The following is a 27980-nucleotide window of genomic DNA, read 5'->3' on the forward strand; positions in this document are numbered from 1 at the left end:
ATCATTTGGTAGAAAAGGTTTCCTGTCCCAGATCCTGCTGAGTCTATTGCATCCTGCACAGCTCAGAGACTGATACAACCATCAGTGAAATGCTTGTTGCATTATGGAATGTAAACATATCTTCCAGACCCTCTGTATTTGGCATGTGTCCCATGTGCAGTTACTTGTAATCATCATCAATAACCGTGGGCTCAGCGCCCATTGGTGTCTGATGCCTCTCTCACTATTTCCTTCCATCTTTCCCTATCCAGTGCAGAGTGGCTTAGTTTCTGTAGACTAGCTCTGCACCAATCTACTACATCATCCATCCATTCTGTGTGGGGTCTGCCTCTCCTGTTTGAGCCATCCATTATGCCGAATACTAGGGTCTTGATTTTTCATTCATTCTGCAAATATGTCCAAATTGTTGTAGCTTCCATTTTATAACCTTCTGCAGCAGGTTCTCTTTCAGCTGTATCTTCCTATATAATTCTTCATTGGTGACCTTCTGCATCCATCCTATTCTCAGCATATATAACAGCTCCTTTTGAACGCCAATATTCTTCTTTTCAAATCTTTCGTTATCTCTCATGTCTCACATCCGTGCAACATGCTGCTGAATACACGTTTTCAAGACACCCAGCTTCGTTCTTAAGCTAATTGCTTTTCCAGATCTTATCCATCCCCTTCAAACTTGCTCTTGCTTTCGCTATTCTAGTCGCTATTTCCTTCTTACAGCCTAGATCATATGTTATGTTGCTTCCCAGAGTTACTTATAATACTCAAAGCCATTAAAAGGGCTTGGGTGGTGGCCAGTGACAAGCTCTTTATGCTGGGCCCAGTTGGAGATTCTCAGAGTATTTTAGCTGTAGAATTGACCCCTGACTTACGCAGAGATTGCATTTTTGCACAACCCAACATAAGTCAAATTTCACATAACTAAGGGGGAGCCAGGAAACTGACCAGTGCAGCAGCACTGGTCAGTTTCCTGTCTCCTCTGAGTGGTGGACTGCTGAGAGCTGCTGCCCTGGTCAGTTTTCCCTCACCTGTCAGAGGTTGCAGCTAGTGGCTGCCGCCCCAGCAGAAGCTGTGAAACCATGCCTGTTGGGGTGGCAGCCTGTCTCTTGCTGCCCCTGACAGGAGCATGGAGCTGGCTCCTCGCTGCTCGCCACAGAAGCTGGGAAACTGATCAGCGCTACTGCACTTGTCAGTTTTCCAGCTCCTCTGAGTGGCCGGCAGCCCAGAGTCAGGTGCCAGCTCCTCTCCCTCACTCATGTTGACCTGAGATTCGCGCAACTTGAATGTGTGTATCTCGGGGTTCTACTGTACAGTAGACCCTGACTTACGGATTCTGCGTAAGTCAAATTTTGCATAACTGGGAGAGCCAGGAAATTGACCAGTACAGCACCACTAGTTAGTTTCCTGTCTCTTGTGAGTGGCGGGCAGCCTCGAACCAGGCACCAGCTCCCTGCCACTCGGAGTCATGTTAATCCAAGATACGTGCAACTCGAGTGTACGTATCTGGGTGTTCTATTGTATTTAGCTTGAACTGTTCTTTGACTGCCTAATAATGGATTACATTGATCCTGTGCGTTTGACAAATTTTTAAATGTTTATATGTTGCCATATTTTTTTCATTTCATAAGAAATTTGTCCTGTATTCTTTCCTGGAATTTAAAGGGACTCAATGCTCCAAAAGGTGTCCTTATTGTAGAGGCAATGCAGAAGCAATGCTTTTCTAAGACACACATCTCATGACGCTGCTAAATTGGAAAATGACTGCATCTCATTCTAATCCCAAGGACTAGCTATGCTCTCCTATAAAGCACTGACAAAGTCTGAGTTAATTTTATATGATCATACAAATTTTTAATTTGTGAAGTCACCATAAATGAATCTGTACTAATTATTGCTAATATGAAGAGGCCTTCTGATGATCCTGAAACATTTCATAGGGTGTTTTTTTTTTTTTTTTTTAACTACATTGATAGACTGGAAACACGCCCCCCTTCCTCCAATCCCTGTTGGGATTGCTTGGGTTTTTAATTAAGGGCTTGATCTTTGTGTGGACAAAGCTTGCTCTATGGATTGTAAACCAACCTGGCTCTGAAATTGCACATTGAATAGCTGGTCTTACGCAGCTCATCCATCCAGGAAGCTGGGGTTGTTCATACTTTTGCCCAGTATGTACATCCTAGTCGTTTCTAGATTAATTTTTTTCCTCTCCAAGGACTTGGCTAATGCTGTAGCTTGATTCCTGCATGGATAAAATTACTCTCTTTGATCAGACCCCTGTAACTCTCTGCATATTAAAAGATCCATGTAAATAACATCCATCAATATGAATATTTAATTCTTTTTTTTAAGATCCCTTCTGTGTTACAACCATACACCTCAAAATACCAGTTTTGGGCTGTGCCTACACTAGCCCCAAACTTCGAAATGGCCATTCAAATGTCCATTTCGAAGTTTACTAATGAAGCGCTGAAATGCATATTCAGCACTTCATTAGCATGCGGGCGGCTGCGGTGCTTCGAAATTGACGTGGCTTGGTGCCGCGCAGCTCGTCCCAACGGGGCTCCTTTTCGAAAGGACCCCGCCTACTTCGAAGTCCCCTTATTCCCATCTGCTCACAGGACCAAGGCGACTTTGAAGTAGGCGGGGTCCTTTCGAAATGGAGCCCTGTTGGGACGGGCCGCATGGGGGCGAGCCGCGTCATTTTCGAAGTGCCATGGCTGCCCGCATGCTAATGAATCGCTGAATATGTATTTCAGCACTTCATTGGTAAACTTCGAAATGGCCATTTACATGGATTTACATGGCCATTTCGAAGTTTGGGGCTAGTATAGACATAGCCTTGATGTGTTAGAGAAGGTAGCAATAGACAATGCTCCTCTACTGCCATAGCTGACAACCTATTTTACCTGTTTGGTTACTGTTTTAGCCACATTCCTCAGCACCTGGGAATGCATCACATCTGACCAATGGATCTTGGAGATCATTTACAGTTGCTATTTCACCCACTTTACCTCCTCTTCCCACACCAGTCCCTGTCCCTCTTTAGAGACCTCATTAAAGTTTACTACAAGAAGTATATAATCTCATGGTATGAGCCACAGAACCAGTAACTCAATATCTACAAGGCACGCTTTTTCCTTGTGCTATTTCCTAATACCAGAGAGGAATGGGGTGGTTAGGGTTTAGAGACCTATTCTAGACCTCAAGTTTTTCAAAGCTCGAAATTTCAGAATGGTCACTGTAGCAATTATTACAGCTTGGAATAGGGAGACTGCTTTTTGGCCCCCAACTTTTAGGAAGCCTATTTTCATAGCTCAATCCTAGTGCCATACAGATGGTTTCTCATATTTACTCTAGGACAAGATCACTAGCCCTATGAAGTGTTTCCTTTCAGGCTATTACCAGCTCAGAGGGTGCTTGCCATGCTTCTGTCGGTACAGTAGTGGCCTCTTATGTGTGCTCCCAAGGCATCATGCTCTACCCTTAACCTGAATGATGACCACCTCAGAGACCACCCTTTCAGCAAGGCTGATGGGGTCACCAAAACTGCAGTAGACTTTTTTTTTTTTTTTACAGAACTGGGCCTACATATTAACTTGTCTGGATTCGTAGGGGCCAAACTCAATTATAGGCCAAAGCACTTCTACTCCCCACAGGTTCCTCTCATTGGTCACGCTCACAGAGTGTGAGCCAATGCCCAGGTGCCAGCTAAAGGTCTGGAGGGGCAAAGGGGTGATGCCACACCAGCAGCTACGCTAAGCAGCCAGGGCAGGCTGGGTTCTTTGGTTTGTGTTTCGTTCGGGTACAGCAGCAAGAGGAAAATTACACTTAGGCTTTAACAGTTACTTTTTATTTATACAAAGATAGAAACAATTTAACTAAGACAAATGATTAAAGTACAAGTTAGTGCTCGTGGTTTTTAAAGGGGAAACAACACAATTTAACTTAAGAAAAGTTTTAGACAAACTAGCTAGCTTAAACTAATACAATTAATGTGTACACAAGAAAGGCACGTTGCAGGTGTGATTTTCACCCCTGCCTCTTAGACCTGGTGGAACCAGAGTCTTTCCCTCAATTCCTATAGGAAAGAAGTGTAATACAGGTGTAATTCTTACCCCTGCCTCCTAGATCCGGTGTGACCCAGAATCTTTCTCTCAGTCCCTCGGGAAGAAGTAGATACGAACCAGGCATCCCCAGTCTCGGGAGTTAATTCCAGACCTGGCCAGCAGGTGTAGGTGATTGAAACTCAAAGGGGGGTGGGCTACCAAACCCCTTTTATACCCCTTTTGTCATGTAGGCTTCTTCCTGGTCTCAAGTGGCCAATCAGGAGGAATGTGTTTTGAACCCCAGGTTTCCCAGGGATGGTGCAAGGCTCAATTTGCACCTGTGAATTGGGGACAATTGGGCACCTTTGAAGGTGATGGGTTGAGATTCCCTGTTCTTCCTGGGGTAGTGATCAGGCGTGTCAATCACCGAGATCAGCCAGAAGGGCGGCCATTAGCTAGCCTGTTCATTGTCTGGTTTTTGTGTATAGTAGAGAGGCTGGGCAAGACAGCACACCTGTGTTCCCAGGACATCAAAGGCTACCTGTCTCCCTTGCTTGTTTCTCTCTCTGTCTCTCCCAGTGGCGGGGGGGAGAAGAAGAAAAGGCCAAATGTGGGGTTCATGTCTAGCTACACAGAGACAGTAAAACAGTCTCCAACTATTAGTCAGACTCTACCTATGAGTCTTGGAGAATATGTCAGCAAGCTCATTCTTCTTGGCAGTCACTCGATAGTGAGTAGAATGTCTTAATGTCACTCTCCTATTTGTGAGTCCATTGATGGCTGGTCAGCCCAATTCTGGAGCCACACATCTTACAAAAGGGGTAGCTGTTGGAGAGGTGCGGGGCAGTTTTTGATGCTCTTTCCTTCATCTCCTTGTTTGCACTGCAGTGGGACTTCTCAAAGTGTGCCTCTCCCTCATGCCATGCTTTGTATGTGGTGAAATGTGGTTTCGTTTGATCTACTGGCCAAAAGGAGACACTAGACAAGCTCCTGTTACTATCCACCATGGTTTAAATCTCCCTGAATTGGAGTCAAAATCCAGCAAATGTTTGCACACTTCTCCATCTTCTCACCACTGACACATCCATCATCTGAGGGACACATATGTAAATGACCTTACAACAAAATGCAAATAGTCACCCACAGAGGCATCCCTCAACATCAGGTTCCTTGCGCTCAGGGATGTCTGGGTCCATTTCCTCTCATTGGGCAAGGAACAGATAGTGAGTCCTACTGACAACATAGCTTGTATGTATCACACAAATCAAAAAGGAGAAGACAGGTGACACTCCTTTGTCACAAAGCATTGAAATTATGGATCTTAACATGCTTTAAAGTGCTACATGACTGCTTTTTTGTTTTGTTAAGATACAGACTAACAGGGGTACCTCTCTGTTACAAGTTGTTTACCTGGTGAATCTCCCACAACATGACACTAGCAGAGGCCTACCTTCTGAACACACACAATTTGATGGCTCTCAAGTCACAAGTTCCCATACAACCACAAGTGGAAGATAAACCTATCGGTGTTTCACAATCTGTTTTAAGGAGTGAGGGGACGCTGACCAAAGACCTGTTCTGCATTTACCTCCATGCAGTGTTGAAAATCCTGACTAAACCTCTCTTCACCACCCGTGCAGGGCTCTGGCTCCTGTTCAACCCCCTGGCCAGCTTACCACCCGAGCACAGCTCTGGCTCAACCCCCTGCTGCATGCACAGCTGAAACCCTCCAGCTCAACCCCCACCCTGGCCCAGTTCAAACAGCTGGTGCATGGTCCTGGCTCAACCCCCCCACTCTGCTTCAACTCCCCCTACACATGGCCCCAGCTCAAACACCCAACTTTGGTTCAACCCTCCCCTCCCCCATTTGGCTCTGGTTCAAATCCCCCATGGCCCAGCTCACCATTCCATGCCTCCCTGCAGCCCTAACCCACCCCAGCCTTAACTCTCCCTGCCCCCTTCCCAGGCCCCAACCCACCACTAGGCTTAACCCTCCCCAATTGCCCCCCTCACCTGAGGACTTACCTTTCTAAAGGAGCTCCAGGTGCTTCTCTGGCTGCAGAGCATGCGTTCCACTGGGGAAAAAAGCCATCCCTGACTTACGCAAAATTCCATGTATGTGAGGGTGTGTGGGAATGGAACCCTCTCATAAATGGGGGGGACTACTGTAATTCAAATCTAGATAGTAAATATAGCTTTAAATATTTCTCTTGCTTTTTAAAAATAGAACATACTTCAGATTTCTTATTTTATGTTGTTCAAGTCTGCTATTTGCAGTTAAAGTTGCTTGAGTCTATTCTGACATTGCTGGTTGTCTCTTGATATCAAAAAATAAAGACAAAAGCTTTAATTAAATAAATGTGCATTGTTGAACTGCAGATGTCACAACTAGGTCTATGAATCCTGGAATAAATTGGATTAAAGGGCCTGGGCTCTTGTGTTTCCTGTAGGGCCCTATGGGGTTTAAGAGAGAAATAAGAAGGCAGTGTTAATGGGTATGTCTTCTAGTCCACTTCCCTGAAACTTCAGCCAGCAAAGTAAAACACTCAATAGGGGGAAAAGGACACGGTCAATTAACAAATCATTCCTGGGACCTGAATGCAGTTAATGGCACCTGACAGTTTGTGCTCCTCCCAGTGCCGCTACCTCTCCCCCCGCCCCGTCCCCTTTTTCTCAAACAGGGGCTACGGAGAGATCCCCCAGGGCTACAGCGACTCATCTGTTTGCCTAGTTTTACAACTGCCTTCTGAGAAAGCCCTGGCAGAGTCGGTACCCACCAACCACTGGGGACACTGGCCGGTGTAGCCTGTGCTCCATGCCACACGCCATAAATATTGAGTCTGTTCTGGTATGGCTGTGGCCTGACGAAGTGGGTCTGTCCCACGAAAGCTCATTGCCTAACAAATTATTTTGTTAGTCTTTCAAGTGCTACTGCGCTGATTTTTTGTTGCCCGCGGACTGTTGACATGGGAGTGAGCGCTCCGCCCCCAGCACTGAGCCGAGGCCCGTTCTCACTCCTGTCTGATTTCGTAAGCAAGCAGCTTGTACGCCCGGCGGCACTGGAGGCTCAGCACAGGTACCTCAGCGGAGTCACTCGCCCGGAGCCCCCACAGTCCCCGGGACACACCGGCGCTGCGCAGACCCGGCGGCGCATTTCAAGGTACCCCTCGGGCGGACAGAGGCGGGGCGCGGGGAAAACCAGGCGAGGGGGCGCGGACAAAGCGCGCAGCCAACCAGGGCTTAAGGTCGGGCGCCAGGATAGAAGAAGGCAAATACTGTCACCGTCCTGATTGCTCAGCGAGTGTCACGTGGCCCCGCTGACGCGCGGAGTCCGAGCGGGCGGCGGAGGGCGGCGGCTGCGGGAGGCCTAGGCAAGATGGCGGCCCCCGCTGGCTGGGCCGCGCTCTGTGAGAAGTTCCGCAGCTCGCTGAGTCTCTCCAACGTGGAGTCCAAGAAGGACCCAGAGAACGAGCCCTACCGCTCCAAGTACAGCGCCCGGGAGCTGCTGGAGGAGATCAGGCAGCAGCTGGGCTCGGAGGAGGCGGGCGAGGGCGCCGCGGCCGGGGAGGAGGCGGCTCTGCGGACCGTGCGCCTGGCGGTGGTGGAGTACGAGCTGGGGGTGAACCACACCGAGACCGAGGAACTCTCCGCCGGCGAGGAGCATCTGCTGAAGTGCACCCGGCTGCTGGAGCGCCAGCGCCTGTCCCGGGATTGCGTCTCCCTCTACATTCAGGCCCAGGTAGAGAGCCGCTCGCCCGCCCAGCTGCTGCTGTGGAGACGCCCTGCGGGTGCGATTGGCCCTCGTAGCAGCCCGCTGCGCTGGGGTCAGCAAGGCTGCGGGGTTTGGGAGGTGATTTCTGGGGGATGTCTCCAGGCGCTTCTGAGCATCTTGATGGATAGCTCAGTGGGCTGAGTGCTGGCCTGCTATACCCAGGGTTGTGAGCTCAGTCCTTGAGGGGGCCATTTAGGGATGTGGTTGAAAAAAAAATGTCAAGGATGGTGATGGGTCCTGCTGTGAGTGCAGGGGACTGGAGTCCATGACCTCTGAAGGTCCTTCCACTTCTATAAGGTAGATAAGATATTTGGAGTCCAGTTGGGCAGATTCCCCATTTGCAGAGCTGCTCCTGCCCTTCACCTTCCTGGCAACACAAGCCTAGCCAGGGCTGGGCCCTTTTCGGTTGCTATGTATTGTTAGTGTGGTGTTAACAGTGTAAGTTGGAGTGAGCTACTTGCATGCTGCACTTTTAAAGCCATGCTAGCATTTAAACGGTGCATTCAAAATGTAAAGTTGCAGAATTGTAGTGAGTATTTCAGTGCAGTTAAAAAAACTACTTGTCCTGCTCTTCAACAGCTGGGTACTGTAATACCATAGGTATATTACCCTTTGCAAGTAGAGGTTTTTTCAGCTACCATGATTTTCTTACAATAACTTCAGTTTTTCTGTGTATAGTCACTTCAGAATAGTTATCAAATACATATCAGAGGAGTTCCAGTATTTACTCGGCTTTACTCTTTAGGATATCTTTGAGAGAGTTTGTGTGTCCACGAACAACTTCTAAACAGTCAGAGCTAGGACCACCAAATTCGGCATGTAGTTCCCTCTGATCATAACATAAAGCAAGGTGATGGTTTGGTTGTGTCAGGAGAATGGAATTGCTTCTCATAAAACCGTGCAGAAAAGAGAGAGAATCAGGGAGGTGAAGGCTAAAGCTTTCCCTCCATTCCTACAGGGACATTGGATGCTTGTAGTTTAGTGCATTGCTTCCCCTGGCTAGAGTGCAGGGGCTAGATGAGCTGCTCCTCCATGACTGCCCAAGCTCTGCGCCTTGTGGGACGGGTTGGGAGGCTGATGCATGCCCTCTCCATTTGTAGGGGAATGTTGCTGGCTGTTCCCCTTCATCAGGGAGTGAGGGGAAATTTGTTGTGTTCCTCACTCTGGCTGGGGAGTGCTGAGGGGAAGAACCTGGAGCTGCCCTTGTATAAGACATGTGCTCTTCCCTGGTTGAGCCCACAGGAGCTTCAGTGGCTGTGGAGAGGTTCTTCTCACCTGGCCCCAAGTTCATGCATTGAGAGAGCTGGGGTAGTCCTCTCTCCCCAGGGCAGCCTGCATACCGAACTCTTCATCCCTAGCAATGATCTAAATGAAGCATGTACATTTTCATTGTATTTGTCAGAAAATGAAAACTGAATTAAGGATATAAGAAATGTTGGGTAAGTCTTCTTATCTAGTATGTCATAAAAGAAACTGTAGCATACTTAGTTGTAAACATGATGATTATTCAGATGTCTTTAGAACAGAATGGTCTAACTGTAACAGGCAACCTGATAACAACTCTCTCCTAGGGAAGGCTTACAAAATTATTTTAATAGGGGATGGTAGACAGATGCTTCTTTCTAGTCAGAAATAAAATTACTTGCCCTATTCAAGCTGATTACCAGAAATTTTCAGGGTTACCTTTGTGTACGGTCATTGTCTTCCAATGTTACAGGTTTATTTCACAAACCGTTCAAAATTGGTCAGTGTCTCACTACTAACTAAAAAGGTTGCAACTGTACGTGATTACACCATGCCACGGTTCTTAAATTTTTATTACCTGTTAGGCCTGGGATTCAGCTCTACTTCATTGCCGATTTATTGTAAAGTGTTGCCTGTTTGTAACAGACAGCTGAGGCTTACCGGTTACAGTTAACTGGTAGAGCTGGAGCAGCATTGGGCAGAGGTTTGTTCAGCCCCTGCTGTGAGTGGGGCAGAGCACTCCAGTGTGGCCAGAGTGCTGGGTTGGGGGATTGGGTCTCTGGCAGGTGGGGCTAGAGCTGTCCCCCTCTGTAGTTGCCCTGGGGTGGGTGAGTGGGTGGGGAATGCCAGGGGAAGGTCCCCTCCATTCCGCAGACAAGGGCTGTTCTGGCTGGGCAAGAGCACCCTTGCCCAGGGTTCTGGAGGCTGAGCTGTTCCAGACCAATTGGATAGTTCCTGTGCCTGGAGTCCCTGCAAATGAAGGCTGCTTTGCCCAGGTTGGAGTGCACCCCACCCATGGAAGTGCTACTCAAGCCTGGCCGATGCAGCCCCAGGCCCTGGTGAGCACGGGAGCTCCAGCTTGGCTGGAGCAGCACGTATTCATGGCATGGGGGCAGCCTCCCTAGCTTGTGCCCCACCCCAGTTTTAATCAGTAAACCCGTTAACTAATTAAACAGGATTTTACATCTCTACTTGCTGCAGAGGCAAGCTGATAAAAATTCCTCTTTTATCCTTCTCCATCTCTTTAGTTACGTTAAGATTTGCCTTTTCAAATGAGCAGCTGCAGAAACTAAATTAGTGTGTGTCAAACTTGGAATGTTTACAAATAATGAAATTTGAATGATACACATGGAGAAGCTCTATGAAAGTGGAGAGCCTCCAGAAGCAATGTAAGAAATGTTACCCCATGTGAATTATCATGATTTAGATCTAAAATACCCAGCCCTTAATTTTCACACTAACTTTTCTTGACACTTTTGCGTATTAATGAAGATACTTATTTAAACATTTTTCTCTTTCCTAGCCCAAATACTCATCCTATTTTATCTGGGGTTGAAGTCATAATACTGAATTTATTTGCATATTGAATCAGAAATAGACTATGAAAGAGAGAACACCTGTTTAAAAACACACACCTGAAATAGTAGGGTATAGAAAATTACGTGTTTATGTATGAGTGAGTCTATATGTTTGCTATTTTGTGATAAGGCAGCTTCAAAGGAGTCAGAGTGAAAATTAGGGATCTTAAAATGGTTAACCATTCAGCATGAGGGTTGCCAGTGTGCTTGATGGTTGACCAGCCTGTGGGAACCCTGGCCACGGTGAGCCAGCTGGCAAGCCCGCAGTTAAAATGGTTAAATGAATAAACATTTCAGCCTCACAAGTGAAAATAGTGGACCAAGTGCTGCCTCTGAGGAAAAAAAATGAATGCAACTCCCATTGACTCAAATAAGCTGTTTGTGTTGGTATGAAATTTGGCTTTGTTTAGATAACTTTGCTGTTAGGATGGGAAATACAGGAAAATAACTATTTTATTCCTCTTTCTTTTTACATTTATAGAACAATCTGGGCATCCTGTGGTCTGAAAGAGGTGAAATTAAAACAGCACAGACTTACTTGGAATCTGCAGAGGCCTTGTATAATCAGTACATGAAAGAGGTACCGTTAATAGAGCTTATGTTACATGCATACTGCACTATTATTTATTTGTGTTATGGCAGCAACTAGAGAGGCCAGCCAGCACTCAGGATTATTCTGAATCCTGTAGACTAAAAGACGGTCCCTGTCCTGAAGACCGCACCAGGCAGAAGGACATCATTTTTGAGCCTTCACATACTGAGGAATTTCTTGTTAAGCACGCATAATTGTTTTCTTGAATAACATCTTGAGGAACCATGAATTTCTGAGCTTTCTGCTGGCAGTTACTGTGCTTCTGAAAAGTGACAATGTTTGTTGCTATCAGTTCGAGGAACTGAGATCTGTGATCTCATGATGCGGTTAATGCTGGTTTAGTAATCATCAAATTGACTTACTAACGTAAGTAAAATATTCGGTGCTGAAAAATTTTTTAGCCAGAATTAAAATCAGATAGAATCTGGTTTCCAATAACTTACACTGACATTACTGTAAAGCTATATGAGACTTAAGCTGTCTCTTTTAGTTAATGAGAAAAAAGGTTAATCTCAAATACTCTTGAATGGTTTGAATTGTGTTTGCTGTTACAGTTTATAAAGCTGCATGCACTTAGCTTCCTTTCAGAATACCTCTTGTGTGTCAGTCGTCTTCATGACTAGACTCCCTTATACGTATCAAACAACATTAAGTTGTTGACTCAATATGATCACAATTAGGCATGTTAATGTTTAACTTGTGAACCTCACCCTAAATGGATGAAGCTTACTGATTATGGTTAACTGGTGGGGGCTGCAGTAGTCCCCTGCCTGTGAGTTCCCACCACAGGTGTGGAATGCTCCAGCCTGGCTTGAGAAGCCCCAATTTGCAGCAGCCTAGAGAGTGCTGCAGGTGGAGACACTCCATCCAGGCCAGAGCAGCCCTGGTCCTGGATGTGCCCAGGGCAGGGACACTCCAGGCCAGATAGAGCTGCCCCTGTCTGTGGCAGCTCCAGGCACTCTGGAGGCAGAGACTCTTCAGCCCGGCCAAAGCAGCCTGGTGCCCAGGCATGTGTGCTGGAGTCCAGGTAGAGCAGTCCCTATCTATGGCCACCCCAGCTGCTGTCCACCCACTCCCTGTTTTATTGTTTAACCAGTTAAACCTAATATTTAACTGGTTAACTAATTAAATGGGATTTTACATCCCCAGTACAGTAAACTCTATTTTAACCAGCATTCTATCGTCCAGAACTTTCAAATAACCAGCATTTTAATCACAAGAAATTTGCTTACATTTTCCATAAGTACAATATAGTCATACCCCAAGATACACCCATTCCGGCTACAAGAATTCAGGTTTACGAGCAGCTTGATTTAAGGACCACTACGTCGCCTTACAAGGCATTTACTTGAGTTTACGAGTGCCTCAGCAGACACCCTGCAGCTGCAGAAAGTCAGCCCACCCTGGCCCCGTCCCAGCTGCTCACTCCTCGGGCAGCTAGGGGGCCGCCGCCACCCACCCTGCACAGCTGTGCCATGGGTGCCACTCACTGCCTGGCAGCGGTTTCCTGGAGCCCCCAGCCCAGCCTTTACCTGGGGCTGGGCTGGTGTCGGCCTCGGCACTGCAGCAGCCGGCGGCTGCTCCCAGGCGCTCCTGGGAGATGTGGCTGCTGGGCACACAGTCCATCCTGGCCCCGCCCCTGCCGCTCACTCCGTGGGCGGCTAGGGGGCCACTGCCACCTGCTCTGTGCAGCTGTGCCCTTTGCCAGGTAAGCCTAAGTGGATGTTAATTTTGGGGGTGAGGAACACACAAAATTTTTTCCCATTGAAATTAATGTTAATTACATTTTCGACTTAAAAGAATTCGCCCTAAGAGGAGTTTTTCAGGAACGAATTATGCTCATAAGGCGGGGGAAGACTGTATACTGAAAGGAAGTACAAATAAATACAGCAAGTACATTGTAAGTTTACAGTGTTCAATACTACTGTTGTTGGTACTACTCTGCATACCTTTTTGTTTCTTAATATCTAACCTTGTTTTTCTTTAGTGTTATGCATTGCTAGGTGTCCAGAATATTTAAATGTCCGGCTGCTTCCTGGGCCAGGGGCAGCCTATGAAAGAGTAGCAATGGGACAACAGACTCTTTGTTACTCTGCAGAGCTGTTTATATATTGTGATTTTGTAACAGACATCTTTCTGCATTGAAATTCCACACACTAGGAGATGGGAAAATTCCATCAGTTACAATTTGATGTTTATAAATTTTTGGCCCATGTCTTTGTGAGGACTGATGTCTTTAAAAAACACCCTCTAGTTAATACCTGGCGCTCATGTCTGGTATCATTGCTGAGGAGTTGACAACATGTATAAAGTGTGATCCTGGGGGGGGGTGTTTACGTTAATTCCATGGATCTCATCCAGTGTTTTCGTGAAAAGACTGAATTGAGATGGAAAGCTGGAATAATGGTTTGAGAATATTGTTTTATGGGTCTAGTTTTAGCATGCATTTAAAATCTGAGAAGGTCTGTACAGTTATATATTTGCAGCCTGATTAGTGGGATCTGAGGTTTGAATATTAAATGTAGCTTACAAAGAACTTTTTACAATAAAGTCTATTTACTTTTTTGCTGCTTTCAAGTTATAAAGAAGGTTTGAAAGCTTTAAAGTTTCTTGTGAAAGAATTTGGTTGATTCCATGTCTGGCTGCAGACAGCTTAAACTATTTTGGGCAAGTAAGACAAAAAGTCCAGGAATTGACAAGGACACCAAAGTCCTGGCAGGATTAAAAGGGACTCCTCAAGAGGACAATTAGTTACTCAGAGGGGTGAGACAGACTAAGGAAGATTGCTGGGATGTCTGAAAAAGCGAGGTGTGCCAAGGTTAATAAAGTGCTACAGGACTTCTTGGTATCACAGGATGGTAGGACTTTTTAAGTAAGGCTGTGTCTGTTTACAGATTTTTTGCACTCTTTCTCTGGTGATGTGAAACTGGTTGAAGAAAAGTGCTGGTTTGTGTTCTCTTGCACTTTCGCAGAGATCACAACACATTCACATTTGCAGCATTTCTGCTCTCAGTGATAGCAGCACACTGAGGGCAGATGTCCTTTTTGAGGGTAGGCCTTATGGGAAGGTGATTGCAGGGCATCCTGGGTCCATGCACAGCCTCCCCTCACCAAATGCTGTGATCTGCTCCAGTAGCTCAGCATCGCTTCAGGCAGAGAATTGTTTGGTCTGTAAAACAGACATTGTCACTTGACAAGAAAATAGAAAAGGGAGTTTCAAAGTTCCCAAGGCTTTACAGGGACAGGGGTGGATTTTGATTTGCCTGACATTAGAACAGCAGAGCTGCTGATCAGAGTGGTCACCTAGAAACTGGGGGATCTTCTGGAGTCTAAAAGCCATGTAAACGGGAAGAACATATCTTCCCTTTCACATCTTCACAAAAGTATCTTTAGTAAGAGTTGCATGCCTCTCATGGAGGTGATTTTCTGTTCACGGTGAAACTTCTGAGTTTAACCACAAAAAGTCATTGGCAAGTGTTAAACAGGCCTGTGGTGTTTTCCCCCTCCCACACCCCACAAAAAGGGAAATTTTGCTATTTAAATGGCAACAATAAACCTGCCTGAGGATAACACATGCTGAACTCATTTGTCTTAAAAATGTGTTGTTCCTACAACAAACTAAACAATGCTTTGGTTACTTATTTACATCCTGATCAGACTCCGAAAGAGAAGAACCACAGGTTGAGCTGCTTGGTTACCAAGGTTGATACTCCGGGTACTGTAGCCCAGGGCCTGGCTTATGAGCAGGTGAATCATTGAACTCCATCCAGGATAGGTGAAGGTGTGAAGCCTGAGATTTGAAGGATGCGTTCAGGGACTGGAAGGGGGAAGGAGACAGTGCAACTAATCCTGTAACTTTTTAAACTTCAGAAATGTTACTTGTGATCTCCTGGAGATTGCTGAAAAATTTGTTGGGAATCTCTGAGGGAATGTATATGAACTCTGTTCCTCAGCTGAATTGGTGGACATTTTTAGTATAAATGCTTTTTTATAAAAAAAAAAAAAAAAAAAAAAAAAAAGTTTTAATAATTTAACAAAAAAAAGCCTTAAACAAATCAACTCTAAAAATCCTTTCTTCCTTGGGTTGTTCAGCTTTTGCACTCTTAAGAAGAAATCACTTCATTAATTCTTCTGTCCCCATCTTTTTCAAGGCTAGACAGAACCCGAATGAAACCATGTAAACAACTTCCAGGGATGATCTAATAAAGAAGCATGTAAAGGCACAAGCCCTTCCCCCTCACATTTGTGGAGGGGGAAAGGTAGCTATATTACTACCGTTCCCAGTCCCTGCCCCACTTCTTAGGGATAAGTATCAGAGAAGTAGCAGAGTTAGTCTGTATCTTCAAAAACAACAAGAAGTCCTGTGGCACCTTGTAGAGTAGCAGGTATTTTGGAACATAAGCTTTCATGGGCAAAGACCCACTTTGTCAGATGCATGACGGATGCTACAAGATTTCTTAGGGATAGTTTCTCCGAACTAATGCTCTTTTCTCTGCAGGGGGAGCACCAGCTGTGGCAGGGAGGGAAGTGACGGGGTCTGCAGGCAGGGCAGTCTGGACCAGCCAGGCCTCCACCAGGTCCAGCAACTGGTTGACTTGGGTCAGCCACTGCTCAGAGGCCCGATCCCGGTGCCGCTGCTCCTCCTGCTGCAGCTTGGCAATGTCATTTTGCTGCTGGGAGTGTGTGGTGTCATGGGGACCAGTCTGACTGTTGCCGCCAAAAGGCCTGTATACCCATAGGATGTCTTTCTCTGGGCGGTGACGTCCCCTTTGGGTGCGGGCACAGCCTGCTGGTGGTGGACTGCCATCTCCCGTGGCGCTGCTCTGGGTTCCACTGGCTTTGGCTCCTCAGTGGGGGGCAGAAGGGGGCTGGCCTAGCCCTCGGACAGTGGTGCTGTTGTGGGAAAGGGAAAGAAGATGAGTCCTTCATGCAGAATGTCCCCTGAGCCCCGTGCCTGAGCTGTGGGACAGAGCTGTCCCAGATGCTTGTGTTCATGCCCCCTGCATGGTGTGCCCTGCCAAACAGGGAGCGGGTAGTGTCATGTGGACTGCCTTGACTGCTGCCCCCTGGAGCCTGACGGGTTGGCCATGGAGGGGTCCCAGCAGGGGTGGCAGGCAATCTGGGTGCACGCATGCCCTCCCCAGAGCCCCCTGCACACTCATGCAGCTCACACCACTGTTGCCTGGGGAGGATGCCGAACATTGCTTGCAGTCTGGCCATCGTCTGTGTGGCTGTCCTGATCCTAGCCTTGGAGGGGGCTGGATACCTTCCCCCAACTCCACCGGGACCCTGTGGGTTTTGCCTGCTGGATGTGGGCGGGATGCATTGCCATGGACGTGGGTGCACATGCCGAGCCCCCAGTGCATGTGCCTGCCCAAGACGTCCTGGCGAGCCCCATAGAACTCCACGCCTGCCTCCCTCACCCCCACTCAAGGGTGTGCTACCTATGGGGTATTCGCCAGATAGTACCGTGAAGAGCTCTGGAGATGTCCATGCTGAGGTGGTGGCGCTGCAGGGGTCTGACTCCAAGGCTATTGTGAGGGTGCCCTGGCTGGACTCAGGATCCTAGGGCGGGTCATGGGCTGGCTCCAGTGGGGTTCTGGGGGACCAGGGACACCATCTCCGTTGGGGGAGCCTGCTCCCTGGTGTTTACTGTGGTGTTGCTGGGGGCCTCGTCATTGCCCCCAAGGAGATGGTCCAGCTCCTGGTGGTAGGGGCAGCTGGCCATGCCTGCCCCTCACCTCCGCTGCATGTCCCAGGCATGCAGGTAGCCCTGGTAGAGCTCTTTCACCTTCACCTACGCATGCTGGGGGGTGTGGGCAGGGTGGCTGCACTCAGCCAGGGCTCCAGTGATGTGAGCATAACCTGGGGTGTTGTGGCTCTCGGATCCAACAGGACCGGCTCGTTGTCCTAGAGCACCAGCAGGTCCTAGCTCTCGGGATCAGACCAGGACAGGGCCTGGTTCTTGGGGCCTCGCAGTGCTTCAGGGAGAGCTCTCTCCTGTGGCCTGGGAGGGGCCAGGAGGGTCACAGGTGGCCTGAGGCATTTTTAAGGGCAGCTGGGAGTGGCTGCCAGCGTGTGCTGGTGGCTGCATGCAGCAGGGCTGGAGCCGTGTTTCCAGCTTCTTGCCCAGGGTTTCTGGGGCTGCCTGACCTTTAAAGTGCGGCTGTAGACTGAGGCCATAGAGCCACGCCTGCAGGGGGAAGGATGCCTCCTGGATCCAGCGGGCCAGTGCTATGGAGAATCCCTCTATTGACAGAGGAGGACCTGGAAGTGTCTACATGGCACTTCTATCAACAGTATACTGTTGACAGAGGCATTATACCTGAACAGGGAGAGGTACGATACGTTTTGGCAGATGTGCTGGGTTTTGTTGACAAGCTGTCAACAAAGTGCAGTTTGATGTAGACACGCCATGTTTTTTCCTGACAAAAGCCCAGTTTTGCTGAAAAAAGCCTTGTGTAGACAGCCATTAAATATGAATCCAGTGGAAATTCGAGTGACAATGTTATATTCTAAAAAACATACACTGTAGAAAAGCTGTTTTATAACATAGTATAAAAACTGAGGCATATTGTTGTTGGTTCCCTTAAAAATATGGACTAGATCACATTAGGTGTAACGTTCAGAAGTGCTACCGAAAATCAACAGTCTGTTGAATCTGGTATTGCAAAGCTTCAAATGCACACAGTTCTTCCAGTCTTGCATTTGTGAGTTTCACACTGCAGCCAGCAGAGGGAGCACAATGTCACCAACTATTGTAAGTTGTAGGCTGTGGATTGTATAATCAGATAATGCTGGTTCTGTTGCAGAATGGGAACCCGCCATTTGATCCCAATGAACATTTCATGGCTGAAGAAGAAAAACTTACAGATCAAGAGAGATCAAAAAGGTGGGTGCCAGCTAGTGAACACATTTGAAATGTAAATGTGTGGTGGCTGATTTTAAAAGTAAGAAATCTAAAGTAAGACCCAAATTGTCTTCCCAGATTTGAAAAAACCTATACCCATACATTATATTATCTGGCCCAAGTCTACCAACACCTGGAAATGATTGAGAAAGCTGCCCAGTATTGCCATACTACCCTTAAACGACAGCTCGAGTACAGTGGCTACTATCCAGTAGAATGGGCTCTAAATGCTGCTACTTTGTCACAATATTATCTCACTAAGGTAACCATTTAAATGTTTTTCTGTTCTGGTTATGACTTATTAACTTGCAGTTATACAAAGTAATTAAGAAGTTGTTCCAGTAGCTCACTGAGATATGGTGTCAACTAGATTTTAAAATGTCCTCCTTTAATCATACAAATAGTCCTCAGATGTCAAACATCTGTCTTAAAGAAGTGCAGTGTTTACATTTCCCAGGGCAGCATGTCACTGAAAGTGAGAAGAAGGGGTAAACTTAAACTGCAGTGGGCACAGTACAAATAATTGGTGTTGGTGTGTGATGTGAGGTTTTTTAACATGAAACGAAGGAAAATTATTATTTTTAAACTACCTACTATTGTTACTTATCTAGTGAAAGCAGGTAAACTCAGAGTTGAGTCTTGTACTACATCCTTTAATTATTCTTGGATATTTTAACATGTTCTTGAAATTTGTTAAAGATCGTGAGCACTAGAACAAATCACATAACGGGTGCTACATTAACTTCCAAAGTTTCTATATTGTCACTAAACAACTCACTGCTCTGTGAAGTACCTTTGACTTTTTTTGAGACCTTTCATACTCATGACTACTCAAATTCTCATGTATTCTGTAAAACTATTCAGAGAATTCTGCTGTACCACTTGGTTTAGACTAAAGAGTCAGTAGTAACTTGTCACCGCTGTACTTTTGGAGGAGATTAATTGGTGAAATTAACCATCAAGTACTATTCAGTGTATGAGTAAAGGAATCAAAATCCAACTCACAATACGTACTCAACTGATGTGCAGCTCAGGGTTGTATTACACCCCAGAATATGGTGTTTACCACAGACCACAGGAAATGACAGTAGCATAGGTCAGAACATCATGGAAAAAATTTATAAAGTTTGTGATTCAGTTCTTCTGTAAAAGACAGTGACTGCTGTTGTGGAGGTTGTTGGCTAAGATGCAGTATGTTGTGGGAGAGTGCTATATTCCATATTAGAAGTAAAAAATCACCTTTCCTTTCCACTTTTACAGTGTTACACATCTGTTTTCTAATGTGCAAAGGAAAATGTGCTTGGACATATGAATTCTTCAATTTCCCCACCTTCACGAGTCCTAACTTTACAACTTAGGAACTTACTTAAGTCAAAAATAGCAGCTCATTAGCTGTTTCTTACTTACAACTCAACTGCTGTTTTTGTCCCCCACAGCAATGTTTTATGGAGTCCCGACACTGTTTAGCAGCTGCCAATGTCATCTTTAGCCAAGCTGGTCAGGTTCCTTCTGCAGAGGACAGTAAGTTTATTTTGTTTTAATGGTAGTTAGCTTCAGTCAGGTAACTTTCAAATAAACACTTTTGGCATATCTGTTAAATATACGTATGTTCATCATTTGGGAGCTCTAATAGTATTTCCACTTCCCTTTATTAATCCTCTCACCTTCTCTATACCAGTAGTACTAATGTCAAACCAAGACTTTAAGTTGCGCGCACACAATTTTTTTTTAAGATTAAGTACATGTAAACACCCTGGAAAAAGCCCAGACGTTTGTTGCTGGTGTTTCAGGAATTTCAGCAGTGTGTCAGATGATACTTTAATGTTTTTATTTGTTTCATTTTGTTTGTAACATTGACAGATGTTAGAAGTTGACAGGAGAATGGAAGAAAAAACATATTGGGGCAATTCTAAATTACCATCTCCACCCAGGTGCTCACAGAAGTTTGGGGGATTTTCTGCCCTTAAAGTCCTGGCTCTCTCTCTCATTTATAATACAGTGTGTAATCTGTTTAGGGCAGTCACTAAATGAGAACTATTAGAACATTTTTTCTTGCATCAGTTTGAGAATAGGCATAAAGTGAAGACTTTAGCAGAAAAGCAGTTACATCATGCAAATTTTACATGTATCACTTGACATGGTGCAGTCTCATTAGATGCTACTTATGCTATTGTAGTCATAATCACTGACTTACTTGGTAGTGGTGTAATGAAGTAACATCTCTCATATCACCAAAATCAAGCGGAATAGAACATACCCTCCTAAAGAAGCAACCATTCTTCTGCAGGGCCTTGATCGTATGACTCTAACTGTGCTCCTTGAAACACCTACTTCTCATTACCTCCTGTAAAATGGTAAGCTTTGGTTTTGCACATCTGTAGCACAACCCTGTGTGATTCACAGTCTTGGACAATTGAAAGCTTTGCCTAAACAAGGTGTCAGACCTCTGTTTCCAGGTGAGTGTTAGCTGATAAGAATCAGGGGTGGCCAAAACTAATTGATCCTCTCAGCCCTCCAGGACGTTTTTCAGAAGTCCAAGAGCTGGGGTGCAGCTGCCAGAGCTCAAGGCTTCAGCCCTGCAGGGTGCCATTCCTGGCTGGGCAGAAACCAAAGGCAATGCAGTAGTCCCATTCAGTCACGTGGTGCCACCAGACCTCCTCCCTGCAGCTCATCTGCTGTAGCTGCTGAGCTGGGAGCTGTGGCCCTGGGGATAGACAGCTGGAACCTGCAGGGACAGCTGCTGCTTTTGCTACTACGTCTCCGGCTGGAGCTCAGGCAGGAGCCCTTCTCTGCAGTTCCCAGCTGTTTGCCGCTGTCTCTCCCTGTGGTACTAGTACCTGGGAGCTGCAGGGAAGGGCTGCTGGGAGGTGTCTGTGAGCAGCGTGGCTCAAGCTGTTGAGGTGGCCAAATCTTTAAATTTTGTCTCACGACACTCAGCAGGCACCAGTCTTCTCTGGCAGAAGCCCCAAACTCTCCTGCCCCTCCCCCATCCTCTTTGGTCTGGTAGAGCATGTGGGGGTTGTGCAAGCCACTCTTTACCTGTAAAAGAACCACTGTTTGGCCACCCTTGCTGTAGACTCATGGGAGATTGAGCTAGCATAATAAAGGGCTGCATTTTTGGATTCCTGCCCTTGCTGCAGTGAATGTTGGCTAGTTTTAAAGGGTACATGCTGTTTGGAACGGAGTCCCTTAAATACAGTTGGTGTTGCTCTTCCAGGAAAAGTTGAAGGAACACAACCAAGTTTCCTTTCACCCGAATTCAGGCAACTCTGTTGCACAGTATATAAGCATGATTTCTTACGACATTTTTTGGAAACTTGAAAATGGACGAAAATGTATGGCGTAACCCTTCATATGTTGTGTAGCTAGTTTAACTACGTTGTTGGGAGCAGAGTTTGATCAGGCTATGCAAGAAGCATTTTCAGTAAGGAAACCCAAAAGTTTACAAAGTACTGGGGTATATTAATCATACAGACCTGTCAAGACATCTTAGAATATAGATTAAATATTTGACAGCTGTGAATTTATGCTTCTAGATAGCACAGTCAAGTGACCGTGGCAATCTAGATCACTATGGTAACATTGGGGTCGGAAATGTGATATGCTTTCACCATGGAAACCACACAGACTTCAGCCAGCAGAAGCAACCAAAGCTGGGACTGCTGCACAGTGGTCGGGTAGGATAAAATGAGATCCAGCCAGAGCCAACTTTTCCTTCCAGAACCTTCCAGTACCCAGAACTGTGCTAGGAAGACCACGTACTTACAGTTTGGGACCTGCATTTTCCTATCATCCTGTAGGCTGCAGAGAGGAGACCCCCAGATTGTAGGAACAAAATTCTTTGGACATTGAGAACTTCTGCATTTGTGACTGGACTTTCTCTGCTCTATGCTGACTTGGCTGTTCCTCCCACTCTGGCTCTTTGCCTGCACTTCATTCCACAGTTACCATCTGACCTCCTTTTCCACTTTCTCTTGCTTACGCCCTCCAGCCTAACCTCCCCTCCTCTCCCCACCCCAAATAATGGGTTAAACTAACATGATGTTTGCTGCCATCATGCTGTTCGATCAGCCTGTGTGTTAGACACTGCCCCGATCCATCCTTAGGCTGTCTTGTCTCTTTGGATTACGTGCTCTTCAGAGGCTGTCTAATGTGTGTACAATATTATGCACAGTGGGAGCCCCTTTGTTGGTTGTCCCTTACATACTATTGTAATAAACATGTTACATAATGAAATGAGCTGTGATGGTCTCTACTTCAACCCAGGATTGAGAGTTGAAAGATGTGGGTCACGTTTCCAACTCTGCCACAATATTCCTGTCTGACTTTGAGCAAGTTACTTAACCTCTCTGTACATCAGTTTCTCATCTGTTGAATAGGAGCAATGATTTGCATGGAGGAGGAGGCCAATGACTTGATATCATTGGGTGGAATGTGCTATATAAGCACAACATGATTTTTGTTACACCATGCGGGTAATTCCTCCAGTTTGTTTCTTCTCCCCCTTATCTTAAGTTTTGTTTTCTTTGCCACTGCATTATGAAAATCATCATATGAAAAGTTCTGGGATCTGAAACCAGGGAATAAGCCCCATTCACTCAGACTTTCAAGTGAGGGACTTTATCAACCTGTGATGTGTCATGCTTCAAGACACAAAATGGCCACAATTGATCAAATCTCTCCTAGTGGAGAAAAAGCTAGATTGGTCAGTAAAGCTCTAGAGCAGTGGTCAGCAACACCTGCCATAGGTGCAAAGAGTGGCATGCAAACCGACTTTCATTAACATGAAAAACAGGAGCTCAGCCCTGTCGCTCCTCCCCAGTTCAGCTGGGAGGTTGCTCAAAGCCATGCCACCCGTGAATTAACAGAACAGCTAATGCTACCAACCACCACCTAAATGGTAAAGCTCTGCATCTTAATTTATTTATTAATGAAGCTGTTGTAAGTAGGACTATTAGTGACATTAAAAAGTATCACTGGCAAGTGATACACAGAGGATGAAAGGTCAAATTTTGGCACTCTGCCTCAGAAAGGTTGCTGACCCCAGCTATGGAGTTACTTCACCTGACTACTTGCTGATAAGCAGGGCCATTCCTAGGGCAGGTGCAGGACAGCCTCCTCTCCCTCCATCCTCAGTGCCTCAGGACAGCTCCAACCTACCTCTTGTCCACTCTCTCCCCAAGCTTCTCTCCTTGCCTGAAGTCTCATACTACAAGCAGTGTGAACTGGGGATTACTGGGTGGCCTGCCACATAATGTGATGGCAGCAGGAGTTGTTCCCCTTGCCTCACTCACTGTGGTGCTGGCAGCCTGCTCTGCTCCACCCTGCTGCCCTTTCCCAGCCCTCTGTGCTCCGCTTCACCATGGCATGGCAGCACCTGTGGCTGGGACGCTCTACTTCCTGCTATGAGGGTGAAGCAGACCACAGCTGTCTTGGAGAGGGCAATGGAGGCTGCTGCTGTTGTGCTGAGTTTGCTGGGGGAGGGGAGTGATGGTGACCCCTGCTGCTGTCCTGCGTGAAGCCCCCTCCACGTAATTCCCTGGACCCTGCCCATAGGGTGGTTGAGATGGCCTGTGGATGGGATGACTCTGCTGATAAGAATACGTACTTAAAGAAGGCACAAGGCATATCAACGGAACAGATCTAAATTCTGTTGTTTTGGCTTTATTTTGCTAGCCATCTGCTATGTACTGTGCCGGAATTTTTAAACTAATGAACAAATGACAGTCAGTTTGAGGCTATTTGATAATTTTCCTTTTCTACCCTACCCAACACCCTGCCCCCAACAAATTTTAATGTAAGTCCTGTGAAAGGTACCAACTTCATAACAGTGGAGACTGAGCATCCTTTGTGTATAGAGAATAAGAATGGTGGTAAAAAAAGTGCAAGCTTCCCCACACTGTCCCACCAAGTTGCCTTCTCTTCCCCTGGAGGTGGTAGGATAGTTCAGTTTTAACGTCCGTTTAACCTTTGGTGCCTCTGAGATGTCAACACTGTTGCCAAGTCTGATTGTGGTGGGAATTTGGGGAGAGAAGGGAGAACATAAGTGTTTGTGGGCTAGCAAGACTTCTTGTTCCTGTACTTTGGATTGACCACAGACTCTGCTTCCTCAATTTTAGTGTCTTTCTCTATAATTCTTCGTGCTGTTGCAAGAGTGGTGTCTTAATCATGCTAGAGACCAGCTTTGCTGTTAGCTGTTTTTGAAGGGCAGATGGGTTCTCGCTTTAGCACAGAAAACAAATCTAGTTACTCTAGTCTGGAAAAACTCCAGGACCAAATAATATTCCCATTACGTATCTGTAAGTGTTTTTAAAGACTATACTTGATCCACAGTACAGGATGAATCTCTCTACTCCAGCGCTCTTTGGTCTGGTAACATCCATGATTTTAATTAGCTGAATGTCAACTTATCGTGGGTGTGGAAAAGTTTCCCATGGTGCTGTGGAGTTTGTTTCCCGCCAACAGTCCTGGCTGTCAGTGTTCTGTGCTGTTATATAGCTGTAATTTACCCTTAAATGTCTTCTAAGAGCCCTCAGTGGAAGTGTTGATAATGCTGCCAGACAGTATTGACCTCCCTAGGTTCGGCAAATTCTCTGGTTCAGTACTAGTCAGGTCCTGAGGGTGCCGGACTAGAGAGGTTTGACCTCTAATTCATCTTCTGTGTCTGCTGGAGTTAGGAACTGTAATCTTTGAACTCCTAGCACTACCAGGGAAAGACAGAAGACTATCCTGATCAATGTAAATGATCAGGTTTCCTTTTAATGTGGCATTTTGAGCAGGAATACTTCTCTCAGCTGTTTGTGATGTATATTTATCAGATGAAGCAGAACAAGACCAACAGGACCTTCGACAGAGAAAAGCTGAAATTGCAAGATGTTGGATTAAGTACTGCTTGACACTTTTGCAGAGTGCTCGGAAATTACTCGAGGTAATCAAAAATTAGTTTCAAACAGTTGTAAACAGAATAAATGAAAACATTTTTAACAGGAAAATCTTCACAGCAAATCATTAAAGACAGACAGTTGCCCAATGACTAATGAAGAAACAACTGTTTGAACTTCAGGCTGTATATGTCCTGAAACTGCTAACCATTTAATAAAGCTGTTAAACTGTAAATAGGTGTGGAGACAGGATCAAAAACAAGCTGTTTGTGCCACCTTGCAGGTTGATTAATGGACCATAGGAGTTGTACAGATCTCACTGATCTTTACCCACAGTGTCCCATTCTTAGGCCGTAATTTAGCAGAACACTGTTGTATGTGTTCACGTGTGAGCATATGGGGTGATGTGGTCCTTATTCAGCATTCAAGCATCCACATAGCTTAGTTGACTTCCAGGGGGACTACACCTTGCCCATAAAGGAAGTGCTGAAGTGACTTGTTGGATTGAGACCCTAAAGGGCCCTCGTTCCATTGTCTGTCTGGATTAAAAATTCCAGTGAGGTGGAGACATACTTCTGAAATCTTTGTGTAAAATAAATCTTATGCACTACAGGGGTAAAATTATGATTTACATGTAGATTAGTGAACATAAATTTTAAATCTTGCTGTCAGTGGTGACTGCTGGGGAAAGACATGAGGGGGACATTGGTCACGTGACCATCCACCATGTGACTCCTCCCCTGCTCCCCATCACTCCATTTCACTTCTTCCCCCAAGCCTTCACCCAGAGTTGAGGAAGCCCAGGGGGCTAGCAGGAGTAACTCCTCTCTCCCCCACCTGCAGTTACCAGCAGTAGCATGAAGAAGTAGAGTGACCTGACCCATCCCCTGGCTCCCAGCAGTGTCACTCCGCTTCCCAACAGCAGTGAGTGTGAGGGCATTGATCCCTACTTCCACTGCAGGGCCCCCAACACGTAGGGCCTAGAATAGGTGGAGGGCTACTTCGCCCTTGCCACTCTCCAGCCACAGCTTTTGAGGGGTGAAACATGATTGTGTACCTCACCCCCACATTTTATCTCTGCTTGCTATTGCAAACGTCTGTTTGTGTTGATGACTGCAATGAAAAGCAGCTTCAGTGCATATTATATTTAGCCATGTGTGTTTTAAACTAACATCCTCTCATTTTAGGACAACATCGGTGAGCTGGATCCAGACAGACAATCAGAACTTAAAGCTCAAAGGAAGAAAGAAGAAGATGAAAAAGAGAAGGGCAGAAAGAAAGCTGTTGTCTTTGGAACCAGTGATCTTTGTGATGCTATATTAGCCACAGAAGAGAAAGTTAGTTGTATATGTCCTTTAGATTTTCAAGAAGCCAGAGAAGTCTTCCTAGTGGGTCAAAATTATGTTCACGAAGCAAAGGAATTCTTTCAGTTTGATGGCTATGTTACCGACCATATTGAAATTGTTCAGGACCACAGTGCTTTATTTAAGGTGCTTGCTTTCTTTGAAGAAGATTATGAGAGGCGCTGCAAGATGCACAAGCGTAGAATAGATATGCTGGAACCCATGTACATGGATTTGAATCCACAGTATTATCTGCTGATCAGTAGGCAGCTTCAGTTTGAATTAGCAGATACCTATTATGAGATGATGGATTTAAAGGTAGCTATCGGTAACAGGCTAGAGGAACTTGATTCTCATACTATAAAAAAAATCAATTCTTTGGCTCAGTCAGCAGTCAAGTACTATGAACTCTTTTTGGATTCTCTGAGGAATCCAGATAAGGTATTTCCTGAAAAATTCGAAGATGATGTTCTTCGCCCTGCAATGGTGGCCAAATTTCACATTGCACGGCTGTATGGCAAGCTTATTACTTCTGATGGCAGGAAACAATTGGAGAATATGCAGACTTCATTGGAATATTACACATTTCTGGTTGACTATTGTGAGAAGCATCCAGAAGCTGTCCAAGCCATAGAAACTGAATTAGAACTCAGTAAAGAAATGGTTGGTCTGCTTCCAACAAGAATGGAGAGGCTAAAAGCCAAGCTGTCTCCTTTCAGTTAAACCGTGTCATCAGAGTGGAAATGTGCAAAATTAAAATGATCTCTGTCAAACATTCTGTGGGACAGCTCCCATTCCTTGTTGTTGACCTTAGCATTCAGATATCTGCAGCTATAAAATCCAGCTGTGGAAGGCACTGTAGAACCTTTTTAAAACAGAGAACTGCCCTGTTTAGTTGTTCACCCTTGCAAATGGTGTAAACGCTAAGTGTAAAGTTTTTGTCCATTTGAAGATTTGTATAGCATGCTCTCTATGTAAATACAAATCCTTCCTGCCTTACTTTCTTCTTCTAATACATAACTCATTTTTTAAATGTAGTGTTGTACTTAATGTGTGTCTTTTTTTAAAGGTTCTTTTTTGGGTAGCTTCAGTGGTCCTAGAAACTTTCTAAGATTCTTGCTTTAGGCATGCTGCTAGAAGGATTTCAGTATTTCTAACCTATGCCCCTAATATTATCCATATGGAGAGGAGACTTACCATAATCGCATACTGTATTTATCTTTTGTGTTGTGAAGTGACTTCTGTTGCAATGAGACAACTATTAGCCCCTCAATAAATGGTCTTGCTTGACTAAACTCTTCTTCACTGATGACTTAATTTTCGTTTTAAGACCTGATTCACAATAGAATCCTGTCCTGCTTTTTGCAGAATTTAAGACATTTTAATTTTTTAACTAGTTTTAAAACTCTCCAGATCTGAAGAAGTGAGCTTGTCCCATGAAAGCTCATCACTTAATAAATCATTTTGTTAGTCATTAAAGTGCCATAAGACAGCTTTTTTATTTTGAGACAGAAAAATAGTCAATGCTACTGAGACACCTGGAAATTACAAAAGGGCAGAACTTAAACTTGATCATAATAAACAAAACAAAAAGCAGTCAAGTGGCACTTTAAAGAC

At 45.6% G+C, this 27980-nt stretch overlaps 1 protein-coding gene across 1 annotated transcript; it reads left to right on the plus strand.

Annotated features, from left to right (window-relative positions):
* The first annotated feature begins 7361 nt into the window (after window positions 1-7361).
* KIFBP (kinesin family binding protein) lies at window positions 7362-27652 on the plus strand. The gene is made up of 7 exons (XM_075000238.1): window positions 7362-7782; window positions 11119-11217; window positions 18042-18121; window positions 18218-18401; window positions 19576-19660; window positions 24958-25067; window positions 26208-27652. The coding sequence occupies exons 1-7, from the start codon at window positions 7420-7422 to the stop codon at window positions 27084-27086; spliced, it is 1800 nt and encodes a 599-aa protein (XP_074856339.1). The 5' UTR covers window positions 7362-7419; the 3' UTR covers window positions 27087-27652.
* Window positions 27653-27980: the final 328 nt, after the last annotated feature.

This window comes from Carettochelys insculpta, chromosome 7 (genome assembly GCF_033958435.1).
Source record: "Carettochelys insculpta isolate YL-2023 chromosome 7, ASM3395843v1, whole genome shotgun sequence".
Taxonomy (NCBI): domain Eukaryota; kingdom Metazoa; phylum Chordata; order Testudines; family Carettochelyidae; genus Carettochelys; species Carettochelys insculpta.

Bases quoted from the DNA above. Each gene is read 5' to 3' on its own strand.
- KIFBP (XM_075000238.1), top strand. From the start codon at position 7,420: ATGGCGGCCCCCGCTGGCTGGGCCGCGCTCTGTGAGAAGTTCCGCAGC. The intron at 7,783-11,118 runs GTAGAGAGCCGC...TTACATTTATAG, and splicing joins CCCTCTACATTCAGGCCCAG to AACAATCTGGGCATCCTGTG. The intron at 25,068-26,207 runs GTAATCAAAAAT...CTCTCATTTTAG, and splicing joins GTGCTCGGAAATTACTCGAG to GACAACATCGGTGAGCTGGA.